The sequence below is a fragment of the Hirundo rustica genome, chromosome 8 (assembly GCF_015227805.2).
Source record: "Hirundo rustica isolate bHirRus1 chromosome 8, bHirRus1.pri.v3, whole genome shotgun sequence".
Classification (NCBI taxonomy): domain Eukaryota; kingdom Metazoa; phylum Chordata; class Aves; order Passeriformes; family Hirundinidae; genus Hirundo; species Hirundo rustica.
Window position 1 is genome coordinate 23351739 of NC_053457.1, and position 17244 is coordinate 23368982.

Here is a 17244-nt window from a genome sequence, read left to right on the forward strand (position 1 = left end):
CACAGGAGGCTCTTGAGGACACTTACCCCAGAATATTCTGAGCTGGAAGGGACCCACAAGGATCATCGAATCCAACTCTCGGCCTGCACAAGACATCGTCAAGAATTAAACACCCTCAGTGTGCCTGAGCGTGTTTTCCACACGCTTCTTGAACTCAGGCAGGCTTGGTGGTATGATCACTTCTTTGGGGAGCCTGTTCCAGTGCCCAGCCAGAACCTTATCCTAACATCCACCCTCGACCTCCCCTGACACAGCTTCAAGCCTTTTCCTCGGGTCCTATCCCTGACTGCCAGAGAGAAGAGATCAGCGCCTGCCCCTCCTGTTGCCCTTGCGAGGAAGTTGCGTACAACGACGAGGATGGTGCCCAGCACCAGCTGTGACCCAGATGTGCACTGGTTCCAAGGCAATCAGCCTTTTTACGGACAGGCACCGTGAGCAGCGCTCAGGTGATGCCGGTGGCCATGCAGGGCGGCCCTACGGGACACCCCAAGCCCGGTCTCCTCCAGGGCAGCGGCGGAGGCCGGCGCCGGGCCCCACCGGCGGCCGCGTCCCCTTTACGGCGGGGCGGGGCGGGGCGGGGGCGGTGCCCGTGACGCTCGGGGCGGTCCCGCGGGAGGGGCGGGGCCGCTCCCGCCGCAGCGCAGCGGCAGCTCCGAGGCGGCGGCGGCAGCGCCCGGCGAGACCCACCGGCACCGGCGCCTCCGCTCCGCCCCCCCACCCCGGCCGGCTCCCGAGCGGGGCGGGGCGCGCCCGTCCGCACCCCCTTTCCCCGGTTGATCGATCCCCGCGGCCGCCGCCCCCATGGCCGCCCCGCCCGCCCTCCGCCGCCGCCCCGGCCCCCCGCGCCGGGGCTGAGCCCGAGGCGCCGCCTCCCCCTTCCCCTCCCCGCTGCGGGGATCCGCGCCCCCACCCGCCTCGCTCCCCGTTCCCCCCCCCCCCCGCACCCCCGGCCGCGGCCGCCGCCCCGGGGGCGGCGGGAGGAAGCCGGGGCGTGGGGCTCCGGCGCCCAGGGCGACCCCAAGATGGCTGGAGGCGGCGGGGGCGGGCGCGGGGGGCTGTGCTGAGCGGCCCCGCCGGGACGGGACGGCTCGGCTCGGCTCGGGCTCGCCTGGCCCCGCAGCCCCTCCGCAGAGCCTCGCTGGGCAGGCGGAAGAGGTGGCTCCCGGGAGCGGGGTTGTTCTGGTGACTTTATAATTCTTTTTTTTTTTTTTTTTCATTACCCTTTTTTTTTTTTTTTTTTCCTTTCTTTCTTTTTTTTTTTTTTTTTTTCCTTTTTTTTTTTTTTTTTTTTTTTTAGATTTTATTTTTAACGCGCTCCCGGTCTCCGTTCTCAGCCGGGCAGCTCAAGATGGCTGAGAGCTGACTCGGCTCTCCCGGAACCGCTCGCTCCGGCCGGCTCCTCCCGGCTGCCCGCCGCCGCCTCGCCCCTTCCCGGCGGGGCCGCGCCGGGGAAGGCAGCGCTCCGCCGCCGGCTCGGGCACCGTCCGTGCGCCCCAAAGCATTGTTATCGTCGGGGGCTTGCGACCCCCGGGCCGGCCATGAGAGCGGACTAGGACGGACCTCCCCCGGCGCCTTTTTCCCCCTAGCCCTAGAGGGAAGTGGGAGCAGGTTGATTTGGGGTCCGCGGGGCTCAAAACCCCCCGTGGCAAAGCCCGTCCCCTCTCCCATCCCTCTCCGGGAGCGTTGGAGGAGCTGGGCGGGCTGTGCTGGGCTGGGGTTTGCTCTGAATGACCGAGCTCTCCCATTCAAGACCTCGCAATCTCGAAGCAGGCGAGGGGGCTTTTTTTCCTTCTCTCTCTTTTTTTTCTTTTTTTTTTTTCTTTTTTTTTTTTCCCCCGTCTTGTCTTCCCCCCCCACCCCCCTCTTTTTTATTTTTTTTTTTCCCCTGCTGCTCCTCTGATTTAGAAGCAAATCTCAGGGGCTGCAGAGAGAATTCGTTTTTCTGCCATCGTCATCGTCGCTATTATTATTATTTTTTTAATCTTCCTCCTTTTCCCGTTTTGGATCTTAACCCTTTGATCTGTTTCCTTTAAAAGACTCTGATTCCCAACTCCCATCAGGGGGAGAGGGAGGAGAAATACAGGGAAGGAAAAAAAAAGCCCGAGCGAGTCGCTGCCCTCAGCTGTTGGCCAGGTTTGGTGGGGGACAAAAGTCCCTTTAAAATATTGAATGTCAGTTGCAAACCTAAGAAAAGAAAAATCTGATCTGGAGCGCTAAATTTAGGAGCTTTATATGGAACTTGGACTCTGCTGCTGGATTTTGTATGGATTTTTTTCAACCTTTGGTAAGTTTCAGTTCACCTTCTGGGGTAAAAAGGAGCAAATGGCTTTTAGGGGTGGTTAGGACTTTGGGCTGTAAGTCCAACGGGATCGTGCTGGGGGGTTTTTTAACCGTTTGTGTTGCTTTTTTAACAAAGCGATGGGTACGTTGCATTTTCTTGCCGGATATTCCTAGAGTGCTGCTCTGTGGTTTATTTTATCCCCGATTTTAAAATCTGCTGCGGTTTATTATTTATGGCGCGTGCTGCGGGGAGGGGGGAGCCTATCCGTTCACCCTCAGCCTTCCCCTTTCAGGGAGGACAGACCCCGGCGTCCGCCCCTAGACCGCACTGAGCGACCGAAGCGGCTGGGGGGAAACGTCGACAGAGCTGCCGGCAGAGATGGCCGAGAATTGGAAGAACTGCTTCGAAGAGGAGCTCATCTGCCCCATTTGCCTGCACGTCTTTGTGGAGCCGGTCCAGCTGCCCTGCAAGCACAACTTCTGCCGGGGCTGCATCGGGGAGGCGTGGGCCAAGGAGTCGGGCTTGGTGCGGTGCCCGGAGTGCAACCAGGCCTACAACCAGAAGCCCAACCTGGAGAAGAACCTGAAGCTCACCAACATCGTGGAGAAGTTCAACTCCCTCAACCTGGAGAAGCCCCCCTCGGTCCTGCACTGCGTCTTCTGCCGCCGGGGCCCGCCGCTGCCTGCCCAGAAGATCTGCTTGAGGTGCGAGGCTCCGTGCTGCCAGTCCCACGTCCAGACCCACCTGCAGCAGCCCTCCACGGCCCGGGGGCATCTCCTGGTGGAGGCGGAGGACGTGCGGGCCTGGAGCTGCCCCCAGCACAACGCCTACCGCCTGTACCACTGCGAGGCCGAGCAGGTGGCCGTCTGCCAGTTCTGCTGCTACTACAGCGGGGCCCACCAGGGACACTCGGTCTGCGACGTGGAGATCCGCCGCAATGAGATCCGGGTGAGTCCAACCATCCTGGACGCCTGGGTTTGCCCAGCACCACCCAGCCACCCTTTTCCCTGCCGCGTCCGTTCCCCTGTGTTTGTGTAGGACCTACGCAAAATCCATCCTGGCGCTGCTCCTCCTTCTGCCCGGGGTCCCCCTGTGGCAGACATGTTGGGTGGCCTCCGAGCCGAGCAGTGACAGAGCCCGTGGGTGCCAGGGGGGCTCCCCAGGGAAGGTGTCTGTGCTGGGAAGCCTTTGTAGCCATTGAGATAGGGGACCTACGGCCCCTTGGGTGTGCGCTCTGCAGGGAAGGGTTGAGGTCTTGGGCCAGGGGTGTTTGGAGGGACCGTGTGCCAGGTTTGTGCTGGGCTGTGCAGCTGTTTGGAGGGAGGCAGAAGAGCTGCCTGCATCTGAGGTCGAGTCACCCCAAAGCTGGGCTTCCTTGGAGGACAAAGCGGCTGCAGGAGTGGATCCTGTCCATTGTAAGGCTTGTGAATGTCAAACTGCCTGCTCTTCCCACTGCCTCCCACTGGGGCCTGTGGCTGCCATCCTCTTCCCCCCAGCAATGGAAGAGGTTCGTGTCAGAGACCCGTGACGTGTCAGAGACCCATGACGTCTCACTGGTGGGGATTCAGTCCTGGGGTTTGGCCAAATAATGCGATTTTTATTAGGGGGCACAGGGCTGTCCCTCTCCTTAGAGCAGCTTGGGCTGTTGTTCTGGATTCGAGGGAAAGCGGGTCTGTATTTTGCTCTGGGCCAGGCCATCTGGCAGGAGCTTTCACCTCTGGCTCCCCACCCTCCAGTTCCTGGCAGGCATTTACCAGCCCTGCGGCCAGCCCTGCCATGACCCTTCTGCCACCTTCCCCCTTTGCAGGGCTGCCCCTCCGCTCCCCCTCCGACCCTTCGAAAGAGGCTCGGCGCTTGTCTGCCGAATAAATATTTAACAATGAATTGAATGGTGATTACTGTAAAATGGGGATGATTTCCTGTGTATTTCAATGTTGCCAAAATGAGTCACCATTTAGCAATAAAAAAAAAAAAAAAAAAGTCATAAATAAAAATTGCAGTATAATTACTTTCCAATTGGATGGCCAGGCCTGGGAGTGGGGCGGGGGGGGTGCAGCTCTGTGTAGAGAGGAGCCAGCCTGAGCTCACAGGAAGGTTATTTTCTTCTCCAGGTTTTTTGGGGGAAAACCAGGGACCTCCGCGGAGGTGCCAGCAGCTCCGCCACACACGCTGGAAGGGGAAAGACCCAGTCAGTCTTTTGGAGAAGCGCTTTTCTGCTTCTATTTATAGGGAGTCATTTTGGTTTCCCTCTGCCAGGGTGGGGAGCCACCTCGGGAGGGCTGTGCAGGGCTGGGATGGGGCTCGCATTTGCATCTCCCAGGAGCCTTAGCCAGGGACCAAAACTATTTTTCCAGGTCCTCTTCCAGGACACTTTGATCTCATTTATTCCCGCTCTTGCTGCGTGTTTTTTTTTTTGTTCTTGCTGCCGTTGTTATGGCTGGATGTTCGCCGCTTCTTGCGGATGCACGCCGCTAATGACCTGGCAGAAATCTGCCACCGGCTAGGCTGGATTTTGGCCCCGGCTTGAAATTTTAGGATATGTGGCCAGACACCAAAAGTGTTAAGACGGCTGTATCGTTGAGCCACGGAATTATTTTGTGACCTTGGCCGAATCCCTCGGTACCTCCATCGCCGCTTTATTTTAATTTCCTTTCTCTGCGATGATAAGCTCGTCTCTTCCCGCTGGGCGCGTGGCTCGGTTGGGTGCACGGAGTCTGGGTCAATGAAGGACAGCACCAAGCTGGGGGACGGTGTGCCCGAAGGATCCCCCCTAGAGCTGAAGCAGCTCTTCCGTGAAGTGGCTGGGGTTGGGATGAGGCCCTGGGAAAAGCACCCAGCAGGTTGCCAGCCCTCGCTCCATGGCCGTGGCGAGGACTCTGGCTGAAAGCTGCCCGTCGCCAGCCAGCGAGGAAGGTGGCCTGGTCGGTTCCCGAATTAGGGTGCATGAGCTCAGCCGGTGACGCGGGAACTCGGGCCCGGGATTCCTGGCCGCTTGCTCACCCTGCAGCGGCGGTGAGCCGCACTTGGAGCATCCCGGGAAAGATGGACTGGGGCTGGGAGGCAGATGAGTAACGCTGGGCTTGGGAGGTCCGGGAGGGGGGGAGCCCATTGTGAGAGGTTTGTTCCGTGTGTGGCTTGTGTTCAGAAAGCCGTTAATTGAGAAATGAGTCAAAGTTGGGAGGATCAGAGCCCTGACCTTGGTGCGGGGGACTCGCAAGTGTGGGGGTTGCAACATCGACTCACTGTGGAGGGGGTGGCCCCCATGGCCCAGAGGAGGGACTGGAGCCTGCAAACACGTTCCCCATAAACTCTGCATTTTTAGCGATTTATTCTTCTGACAGTGCTGCCAGCCCTCCTGGAAGGGCATCTTACCCCTGGTTACAGACCGGTTTGAAGGGGAAAAGGGGCTCAAAACAGCACCAGTGCTTTGTCAGCTGAGCTGGCAGTTGGGGCAGAAGTGCTCTGGCTGGCTGAGGGAGGCTGGAGGTAGGTGTCTGCTGGAGGAAAGGGGGTGTCTGTGCAGGGCTTGCCCGAAGTGGAACATGTGCGTGGTGAGTTTGGGGGAAGGACCCCGCTCAGCGTTAGGTGCTGCACAAACCCGCAGAGCCCTGGCTCGGAATTAGTTGAACTCCACGGTGCAACTGTAATACAAACAGTAAATAAAATATGTGGTTAATCTTTCTTTCGTGGGCGTATAAAGCGCTTACCTCCCCTTCCCCCCATGAGATGTTTTCTCCTTTGTTTCCTGTTTTTGTAGCACTTAAAGAGGAGAGGGGAGGAAGAAAAGCCAACAAGGCACCCTCTTTTCTCTTATTTCTTTTTTTTTTTTTCTTCTTTTTTTCTTCTTTTTTTTTTCTTGTCATTTTGTTTGTGTCAAGGTCTCAAAATGAAACATTTTTTTATTCTATCTTTGCCTTTGCTGCCCCAGCCACATGCCTCCTGCCTGCATGGGGGACCCTAGTTCTAAGGCTGAAAAAGAAGGTTGCTCCAGTGCGAGGCTGATGTGTTGCTTTTTATTTTTTCTCTATTAAAAAGGGGGAAAATATGTTGCTGGGGTTGGAGTATGGGTAAGAATTCAGCAGTCAGAGAAAGAGAGACTCACTTGTGGGGTATTACCATGGTTGCCCTGTCTTTGTGTTGATTGAGGCCAGGTACATCTGAGCTTGCTCAGAGGTTTCCCAGCTGCCTGTCCTCAGCTAGAGGTGCCACCCGTGGAAAAGGGCCTGGGTAGAGGGGCTCTGTTTCTGTTTTATTTTGGAGGAAGGAGATAGATTTTCCCCCTGTCCTAGCTTCCTAGAAATCCCTTCACATTCTAAAGGTGTCTGGTGGCTTTGAACATTCAGTGGGAGAAAATGCGTTGTGGTGCTGAGACCGGGAGGAAAACATTGGGAATCCTCCTGCAGGGATGTAGGAACAGCATCCAGCACTGTCCATGGGGCAGTGCATGTTCAGCAAATCCAGGGAGACAGGGACCAGGCTGCTGAGTCCATCTGCAACTCAAGGGGTTTGGGCTTGCTTTTTTGGCAGCACTCCACATAAGGCCAAGTCGTATGCTTTCTAAATTATGAGAACAAGGAAAGGTGAGTGCTTGGTAGGAGCACAGGAAGAGATAGATCTCAAGTCTGTACCAGAAACTCTAGTTCTTCGCCGGCTTTGGCCACCACTAAGTCCCACATGGCATCCCCGTGCTGCCATCTGGGCCAGGGATGTTTTGCTGGGACCAAGGGAGTCCCATCAGTGGGAAGGCTCGGTGTCAGCTTCACTGCCAGGCTTCTGGCATGGGCTGCTCTAGGTTGTTTTACTCTGAAACAGGTTTGGTAACTTGTGATGGACTGGATTTTTACAGGCTTACTTATTTTCCAGATGACTTGTTTATGAGGAGCACGGCACGCAGCTCACTGCAGGCATTGTGAGTGCAAGTGCCCAAGTGCTTGAGTGCTAATTTAGCTCTCGTGGCTGTAGGTGGTGTGGCTGGTGCCTGGCAGGCATTTTCTGTGGCACTCTTTGAGCATACCTGGTCCCCAGACAACTTTTGCAGCAGGTCCTACAAAGCAGGAGTTGTGCAGCTTCTCCCTGCACCCTCCGTCTGAACTTCTACCAGCACCCCAGAACTGAACTGCCAGCCTAGCCCAAGGGTTAGGTCAGCCTAACCCAGCTCTCTCCTTCCCTGGTTTTGCTTATGTCCTAATTCCTGCCCAGGGGCCTCAGGAATATGGCACTGTGCACCTAAATGTGGCTGATCATCGTGCCCTAGGATGCTGTCAGCTGGTCAAGCTACCATGATGAGCACTGACTTCTTGGGCCTTGGGCAGTGGCAGAAATCCCAGCACCCACCTAGCCTGGCTCCCTAGCTCTGTGCCACTCAGCACATCGATCTGTCAGGCTTTGGTGCTCTGTGTTCTCAGGAGCAGCAGATTTCAGTTCAAGCCGTAGCAGCCCGAGCTGCCCTAGAGAGCTCTGGGGGGCTGAGCCACCCTGCTGCAAACCCCTCTGGGTTTGCTGGCCAAGCAGCAGTGGTATCTTGGCAGTCCCAGATCTTTGGCTGAACTGGAGCAGTCTCCTGCCTCCGCAGGGTTTGGATTAAGGGCTTTTCCCTGCTGCTTTCTTGCTAAGCTTGAGCATTTTCTCTGCCCTCAGCCCGTCAGGTTGCCAGTGGTTGGTTGCTCCAGACCTGCAGCTGCAAGTCTTTTGTGTAGAGTCAATCGAGAAGTGACAGCAGAGATGGAGGATGCTGGGAGGCAGCCTGGAGGGTTGGTGGGAGGGAGGAGATTTGCGTGGAGGGGACAGCCCTGGTAAAGGAGTAGGACAGGGGCTGCTGTGGAGAATGCTCTCTTCCCGTAGGGGACAATGCAGTGTGGATAGCAGGTGTCGGAGAGTGGGGTGGAAAGAGGAGAGAGAAGGAAAGGTTCACCTGAGGACCTTGAGCTGCTTTGCAAGGAATAGCAACAAAATGTAGCCCAGGCTTATGCCCCTGCTCACCAAACTGCCCTGGCCTACCTAAAGCTTCCCAACTAGAAGCTCTCCCTCAGCAGTGACTTTGAATGAGTCCCTGAGACAGAGGTGTCATGAACTAGGAGGTCTAAGCCCAGCTTTGTCTGGTGAAGAGGGCATAATGAACTTAGCCCAGACCCATGTTTAATCCAAATCTATCATGTGATACTTATATGAGCATCATGAGTCTCTGGCATGGAGGTGATCAGCATGCTGTTCTCCTCAAGCCCGTGAGCATGATGGAGAGGGAGAAATAGACAAGAACTGCAGTGGGTCACCCTGGGCTTCTCTCCACCCCTCAGCCTCATGCCTCGCACGTGGGAGCCTGGGTGAGCCCTTCAAGGAATGCACAAGTCCCAGGACCGTCCTTCCTTCCTTGTCCCCTCCCCTTGCTCCAACAAAGCACTGTTCTCAAGGTCCTGCCAGAGGAGCAGCCTCTCTGCTGCTTTGGTCTTTGCCTCTGGAGCCAAGGAGTTGCCTCTGTCCCCATCTGAGCGGGAGGAGCAGAAGAGGGGCTGGCAAAGGGGGTGGGAGGAGAAGGCAGATTTCCATGTCTCACAAAGGGCACAAGCGATCAGATTCGTGCAACTGCCCAAGAATAAAGAGGCTCTTACAGTGCTGGCTGCCCTGACCTCTCTCCTCTCTGCTCCAGAGGACAGCGTGTGACCACACAGGGATTTCTTAGCTGTACTTGGGAGGCGGGCAGCGGGTTTTCTATACCCAGATCTGTCTGCAGCTTGCCTCGCAGCATATTGGCCTATTTTTGGCTCGTTACCTATCTGTTTACTGGAAATCTTGGTACATGGTGATAATTTCTTCTTTTCTTCTCTTTAATTTCATGTAATTGTTTTGGGTTTTTTTTTTCAATCTGACACTGAAATGGGGCTGAGAGCAGCAGTGCTTCCAGAGCAGGGACAAAAGTAACCAGGAAACACAGGGCAAGAGAGGAGGGATCGACACCGAAACAATGAAATAGCCAAGCAAGGAAAGACTGAATGCTCAATAGCACAAGCCTTTGCAGAAATGCCTGGCTAGTGCAGCATTTTATAATCAGCTTCTGTGCAGGGCTGGCCTGCAACGGTAGTGTGATGGGGGAGGAATGCTTTGAATTAGCTGGATGCCAGAATTAATTCTGTCAGAATTCAAATGTACATGTATGTACGGATTTATAAATAAACACTTGGAGCGGGATTCTGCTTTGCCACGCAGGCTCCAGGGCAGAATCTGGTCTGGCCTGGCTTTTTTTTCTTTAAAAAAAAATGCTATGGATCTGGGCTAGGTTCTGGTGACTTTGTCAACTTCTTGCATTTATCAACAGCCTGTAGGCTAAGGAGATGCTGGTTGAGTTGAAGTAAGGGGGATGGCACAGAGGATTCAGAGCTCCTGAACTTGCTTGCAGTAATAGCCGATTTTCTGCAATGAACCTCTGTTTTCTGGAAGAGATGGAGAGGCAGGTGCTGGAGGACTGGTGGCGAGATGTGAAATGTGCAGGACCAGGGATGTCCTGCCCTTCCTTTTCCTCCACGAAAGGACAGAGGCAGCCACCCCTCTTTTTCCTGAGAGAGCTACATCCAGCATTCTTGGGAATGAGAGGAAGAGATGTCTGGTCCCAAGTATGGAGGGAGGGATGGTTATTCACAGGGATGAGACTCTGGATGCACGCAAAAGTTTTTACATATGTGCCCCAGATGAACTCAGGGAAGAGGTTCCCAGTCCCGGATCCTTTCTGATAAGGACAGCTTTAGCCTGTTCTCACCAGGGCATCGTGGTTGTCCCTCTTCTGTCTTGTGATTCTCTTGTGATGGTAGCATGAGCAGAAGTTCCCAGCTCAGCACAGTGCCCTGCACTCTGCAGCGGTGCCATTGCACTCCACGCACGCTCCAAGTCATCCGTTTGCTGGGATGATGTACCAGAATTGTTAAAAAAAAAATAAGCATGAATTAACTTAATTTCTCTGTTTCTTCTCTTCCCCTACCTGTCCTTTTTCAGTTTCTTGCTGTGTGGATGCTTTGATGGGGGGGGCTGTCTCTGGAATGAGCTGGGAAGAGCCGAGCTGTGGATGGCTCCAGATGAGGCAGTTGGCAGGGAGTGATGTTCCGGATGGCTGTGTCTCTCTGAAATATGAGTAAACATTGTCAGAGCAGCCGACTGTAGTATGATCTGGGGCTTCAGGAGGGCTGATCTGTTTTTTCTTCCCTCCACCCATCTCTCCCTGTTCAGGATCCCCCATTTGCTCGGCATCACCCAGTTCTCCTCTCCGTGCCTGGGTGAGCTGGAAGCTTTATCCCAGAGCTGTAGCTTTGGAGAAAAGGAAAGAAAATCCCGCATGTCCTAATGGAGGCAGTGTTTTCCCTTGCCACACGACGGCTTAATCTAAACCCTCATTTGAGCCAGTTATTGTGTGGCTTTAAAACCCCGTCCCCTGGAAACTAGTCTCCCACCCCCTTCCCTCCCAGTCAATCCTGGTCAGTGGAGCCGAGCTCCGGGGTTTGGTGCTGGGCCACACGCAGACACAGATCGATCACACCGGGGGGTGGCTCGGTATTTCTGTGGCAATGGTTTTTATTGCTGGTTGCGGTTGTTGGGTCGTTGGTGAGTCGGGGGGGTCGGCGTGCGCTGTAATGGGCTCGTGCGTGTGGCAGGGGGGGAGAGAGGGTGATGTGATTGCATCCTTCTGCTCATTATCCGCTTGCTGTAGAAGGGGGGGCCGCATCCCTCTCCCCATCTGAATCCATGTGGAGCTGCCGCCTCTGCGGTGGGAGCAGGTTTTCCCTGCAGGTGAACTCCTCTGCGCTCAGACAAAGGGCTGGGGGTGCCGGTGCCTCTCTTTGTTCTTTTCCTGTCCTGGTGCACCCGCCTCTGATGGCAAAAAGCCCCTTGAAGCGTGCCTCTCAAATGGATGGAGCGGAATAAATGTGCTGCGAGGTCTCTGTCCCCCTCACAGACCCTTTGGGGACAGTGCGGGCAGGCGGGGGGGTGCTGCGCTCCCCCTTCCCTCTGGTATTGTGCTAGCCCCTTAGTGATGGGGGTGGCCACATCCAGGAGGGAATTACTGCAGCTCTCCTGCCACAGCTGCACGGTCGTGGCTGGGTGGCTGAGGCCTGCGAGCTCTGTTTTGGTCAGAGGTAGTTTGGTTGTGGGGGCTGGGGACAGAGCCTGCCCCCATGAAGGGAATGGGAGCACATCTGGGGGCTGTTTTCCTGCCTCTCCCTGCTGGCATCCTGCACATCAGGGCATCTGGGCAGGGAACTGGAAATAGGGCCTGCTGTGAAGACCACCCCTTTCCAAACGCATCTCCTGAGCCCGTAAGCCCAGCAGGTAAAACCAAGGCCTGTCCTCCAGCTAAGGAATTTCCAGCTTTCTACTTAGAACAGGGGAGAAAAAGATCATTTTAATCTCTGCAACCTAAAGTCTGGATGGTGAAGTCAGGGTTATTACCCTAAAATTAGAGGTCAGCAGAGGTGGAGAGATCTGCTAGGAGTCATGGCTGTGTGGGGAAGCAGTCCTGAAGACTGGAGCTTTCTTTGCTGATGGTGGTACCTTCCAGAACGTGGACCCTGCTAGCTGCCCCCATCCAGGCACTTCCTCCCCTGATTCTCCCCAGGGCTGGTTCCTGCTCCAATCTATGAATGCACATGGTATTAATCTCCATTTACCAAAGTGCTTTTCAGCAATATGATAAACGATAACAAGGGGAAGAACAAAAACTAAACCTTCCTCTCTCTGTGCATTAAAACTGCCCACTGGAGCCTTCCTCAGGAAATACTCCTCCCTCCCAAAACAGCAGGCCTGGCTTTGCAGGAGAGAGAGAGACAGGAGGCATCTGAAAAGACAGCCTTCATGTACGCGCTGCATCCAGGAACTGTTGACAAAGGCATTTGAGGAAAACCGTGTGCTTCCCAAACAGTGGAGGCTGGGAGCGTCTGTCAGTTTGGGTGGGGGATGGAGTATCCAGGGAAAAGGGAACCCGTCAGCCCATCTCTTCTGGGTCTGGTGGAGGGAGCAGGTATTGACGTTTTGAAGGTCAAGCAGAAGTCACGAGCTGGCCCTGTGGCAGCTGTGCTGGCTGGCAGGTAAAGAGAAGGCACCACAAAAAACCTGCCTGGTTTTACTGTGGGTACAATCTCACCAGGGAATGAGGAGCTACCGTTGTTGGTCCTTTCTGTTCTAGAAAATGGCAGTGGGTCACAGCTAGAAATGGCTTCTCTGGTTGTACACTGACTGCTGGCGCTGCTCCCCCAGTCCCTGTACAGTTCTCAGCATATCTCATAACATTTGTGTCTCCACTGCATCCTCTTTGAAAGAGGATAATGAAACTGAAAGGGAGAAGCAGGGAAGCAGGGCACACCAGAGGCACCTTGGGCTGCCAAGCTTGAGAAAGCAGTGCTGGTCTGCCAGAGACCTGGGGAGCTGGACTTTTGAGTCAAAAAATTAAATGCTAGTCAAAAAATTAAATGTAGGCAGAAAGACACCTTATGTGAGGACAGAAACTGAGTGTCAAATATGGCTCACGTGAATCAGCAGGACCGGAGTTGTGCAGAGCAGCTCCCCTGGCTCCCTGGGAAGATGGAGCTGACTGGGGTCTGAGCTGTCGAGCTCTGATGGGGCCAAGTCAAACCTGGAAGATAAATGATACTTTAGGGGCCTGAGATCAATAATGTCAAAGGCTGGTCTGTAATTGGGTGAGATTAAAAACCAATGACAGGCCTTCTCCTAGGAGCAGAAGTCAGCCTGTTGGAGGAGAGCGGCAGGGTTTGCTCCTTTACAGTTATTCCCTGGCGGTGCCCACATTCAAATTCCACCTTCCCTGGCTGCCCTCTGCAATATCAGTGATTTCCCTTTTCAGTCAACATCGACCACATCCTGCAGGTCCCCTACAGCCGAGCCCTCTTCACTGGTCCCTGTGCAGCTGGTCCAGAGTGCTCCTGTCCTTGAGAGAGTGGCTGAGTTGGAGACAAAAGCAATGTAGTCTTGGTGCTGGTCACTGGCCTCTTTCACTGCCTGGGGGTGAGCTGGGATTGCAGGGGGTAGAGGAGGAGAGGAGATGCTGAAGCGGGAGGTCATATTGATGCTGTGGGTACCATGATATGCCATGTTTTGCTAAGATGCTGGGCTTTGGGGAGCATACTGGGGAGAGGAGTTTGGGAAATGAGGGCTGCCAATTACTGTTGCCTTTGGTCCTCACTACATTATTTTTATCTCTATTTATCAGTTAATGGATACCATGAGTATTTAGCCACCCATGAGCAGGAGACAGGTGGGGTGCGTGCTCGTGCCGATTTTCAGGGGTGCTGATGATAGATCTTGTCATAGAAGTGGTTTTTCTCCTGGTTAGGTGCTAAGCAGGGAGCTGTGTCCCCTAATTGGCAACAGCCACAGCCTGGCATGGAGAAAATAGAACTGATGTATTTGTAGGAGCAAATTAAAATAAACTTGAGTCCCTTCTTTTCAGTGCATTCTTAAAGGGGTGCACAGGGTGCAGGGCAGGACCATGCCGTGCCTTCTGTGAAGGGCACTAGGAAATACGATGTTACCTCTTTCCCGGGTGCAAGGGCAGTTGAAGTAGAAGGGGCCATGTTGTCTCCTGCTGCTGCCCCTTTTGCACACACAAGGAGCTGTAGATGCCGTTTGCCTTTGCCCCGGGCTCCTCTTCCCCTTCCTCCCCACTCCCCCACCCCTTCCCCGCCAGGAAGCCTGGCCTTTGTGTGAAATGATGCCTCCTGACATCAGCCGGGCGCACCATTTCCTCCGCAGCAGGGAGGGTGAGCGGGCAAGGAGAGGGGTGCCACGTTCCCCAGGGGATGACGTACGGTCTGGTCGTGCTGGAGCACAGGGTGACAGCACTCCCGGGGTGGCTGTGTGCCCATCTGGGATGCTGTGGGGAGGTGGCTGTCCCCAGCATTACTGGTATGGTGATTCGGTGGAGCTTTGCCTGCTTGTGCTGTTCTACCTGAAAACACCACACCAGTCTGTTGCTTTTTGCTGTCTAAGACTCTGATTGCTTCTGTGCTATCTTTATGGGACCCCTCAAGGGATGCATTGTTGGCCTTTATGTAGCTGAAGTTTGACCAGCACTGAATGCAGGGTCTTGCTCTGGGGTTGGCATCGCAGTGCCATGGAGCAGAGGTGGAGGGGCTCAGCAGCAAGGCAGGAGCAGGGCTGATGTCTCCTGTCAGCCAGGGCTGCACCAGAGCTCTGGGAGCATCCTGCTTCCCATGCAGACACGTTACTTCAGAAAGGGCAGGTTGCAGGTCAGCTGTGAGGGGATTTGCAGTGTGTGGGCTCTTGGCTTCTCCTTGGAAAGGGGCTCGTGTAGCGCATGGGAATTGGCCGAGTGCCTGCCAACAAGAACCCATGGCTGGCACCTTGCCAGGAATTTGGGGGCCTTGCATCACTTTAATTTGAGATGTGTTTACTGGGGAATGGCATTTTGCAGCTGGCTGGCTGGAAACTACAGGTCCCAGCATGCTCCCTCACGTGTCACCCAGAGGGAGTGTGGTACCTCAGGGATCACAGTCTCGGTGCTTGCCACTTTGGGGTTTTGCTGTGACTGGGAAGGGCTCTGATTCAGCATCACTGGGCAGAGCCAGGCTGCAAGACATGGGACTGGTCTCTGCCTCCTGTTTTCCTATCCTTCTGCCATCCACTTGCTCAATGCAAGACCAGGTTGGCCTTTTTATGTCACCAGGCTGGGGAGGGGATCTGGTCCTATTCTTACTCATTTGCAACGTAAATATTTTGGTCCCGAGTACGTTGCTGGGAGCTGGGTGTCACGTTGAAGAGCATGATTCATTCATGCTGTTGCTCCTCGGAGCACAATGAGGCAGCCTTGGGACCGGTCCCAAAGATTTCCTGTGATCGCGGCTGGTGGGGAATTTGGGACGTCACGTTCGAGTAAGTCAGAGCCCTTTTTGCACAGTTCCTGCAAGCCAGGAGTACTGTGCCATGCCTGGTGTATTCGGGACTTGCCATTCCCAAAATGTGGTTGTTGTGGGTGGCTTGCATTTCCAGAGGTAGAAATAATGAGGAGCAAGGCTGATCTCCAGTTCTTGCCTTCTCCAGCTGCTGGCATGCAGAAAAGTTTGCAGGGTGTAGGGCTTTGTGCCTGGTCCCCGCCAGCCTAAGAATTAAAGGTACGAAGCAATGCAAGTTGAAAACCTGCTTCACATCAAGGACACTCAGGCAGTTTCTCCAGTGGGGCCAGAGCATCCTTGTGTGCTTTGGAGGGATGTGGGACAACCTGAGATGAGACGCTGGGCAGATGGGCCGGAGCAGTGGAAGATCCCCCTCCATCCCACGCGTCCACTGGTGATGCTGTGCTTCCAGAAGGGACCTTTCCTGTCCCACTTTGGTCACTGGTGCAGGAGGGGCTGCACCCTCCACCCCATGACTGGTTCCCTCCGTCCCCCCATGTGTCACCTTGTCCTCCCCTTGCCGCTGAGAGCCAGGTGTGGGCAGCGCCCAGATTCGTTCTGGCATCCTTCGTTAGACAGTGTTTGTTCATGCTGCATTTTTCTTTTTGCTGGCTTGTTTGGACACGCACTGGTACATTCACGGCACTCAGGCAGTAACGTGAGTCTCTTTCCCATTAGGAAAGGGGCCAGGATTTGGGGGGCTGGGAGGGTGGCTTAAGCAGTAGTTTTTGAGATATTTCCTTCTGCTGCCACACCCTGCGTGAAAGAGCAATATCCGCGGCTTCAGCTGCTATCACAAGGCTCTGAACGTCTCTCTTTTAATATAGATTGGTATCATTTTGCATTTTAAAGTAAAAACACGCTGCAAGCTGCAGACAGCTGTCGGTTGGCAGCTTTGTTTGAACATCTGGTATTGCTGGGCTGCTGTTCAGCGCGATCTAACTATGGGATTCATAAAGATTATAATCCGGGCTTTCAGATTCTCAACAACCACCTCACAAAAAAAAAAATTGGGAAGAGAAAAAACCCAGCAGGGAGGCAGTGGAGGGTCCTTGGTGTTCAGCAGACTGTGGTCATGGTCACTGGGGTGGATGGACTTGCTGTACGTTTCCTTGGCTGCCCGCAGGTGCTGACAGGCTGCTTCCAGCCTGCAAAATGCCAGGCACTGAGGAGCTGTAGAAGTGCGAAGTCTTTTCCCCCCTTCTGTTTTTTCCAGCTTGTGTGCTGAATCTGGTTTCATACTCCTCTGGGTGGTGTCTGGCGCTGGTGAGCTGAAGCAGCAGATTCTGCTGTGGCTTTCGGTAGATGTTTGTAACAGTTGTCTGCAGCAACAGGACTTGGTTTCTTTTTCTTTAAAGTAAGTGAGCCAAGGCTCACAGTAAACATCTTGGCATATCAAAACCTCATTTCCAAGAGAAATTGAGTCCACTTTTCTTGAAGCAACTGAAAGGTTGAGATAGCCACCTCTGTAAGCCCTATCCATCTTTCTGTGAGTCAGGCACTTTTCCTTGGCACCTTTGAGAGTTAAGCGACCTCTAAGCCCCTAACGAGTTTTATAAATCTTGTTAGTTGATCTGCATTTTTGCAAAGCTCTTTGAATCCAGCCTATTGGCGCATAAGTCACCTTGACTTTCCTCAAGGCTTTGACTCCCAATTCACTTTCAGGCTCCATTTGTCAGTTGGAGGTGCACAAAAACGTCCCCCTTATCTTTATTAGAGAAAAAAAAAAAAGCTGCCTGGAGAAATGTAGCTGCACTCTAGTTGGTGCAGGCCAGTAATAGAGGTGCATATAAACCTGTTCTGCCCTTGTTTGTGTTGATTTAACTTACCAGTACAAATTAAAATAGCCTTGAGCGGTTGGAAGTTTAACTAGATCAGTTGGGAGGAAAAAAAATAAAATCATGGCCTTTAAATCAAAGGAGGGTTTTCTTTCTAGTTCTGCCTGAGTCTGGAGAGGCGTTTTGTGCAGCTGGACCCCTCGTCTTTGGCTCACCAGATGAGACACTGATGGAGGATGTGGCTGCAGGTCATTGCCAGTGGTCTCATGGCTGGGACATG

At 54.2% G+C, this 17244-nt stretch overlaps 1 protein-coding gene across 2 annotated transcripts in view; it reads left to right on the forward strand.

Annotated features, from left to right (window-relative positions):
• The first annotated feature begins 1532 nt into the window (after nucleotides 1-1532).
• Nucleotides 1533-17244, forward strand: part of TRIM8 (tripartite motif containing 8) — a 29945-nt gene continuing 14233 nt past the window's right edge. Inside the window, exons 1-2 of one of the 2 annotated variants that reach the window (XM_040072090.2) lie at nucleotides 1533-2284; nucleotides 2574-3229. In XM_040072090.2, coding sequence (XP_039928024.1) covers nucleotides 2660-3229 — 570 coding nt within the window. In that variant the 5' untranslated portion in view covers nucleotides 1533-2284; nucleotides 2574-2659. Of the gene's footprint in view, nucleotides 2285-2372; nucleotides 3230-17244 lie in introns of those variants that run through there. The other variant, XM_058421659.1, reaches the window with a different exon arrangement.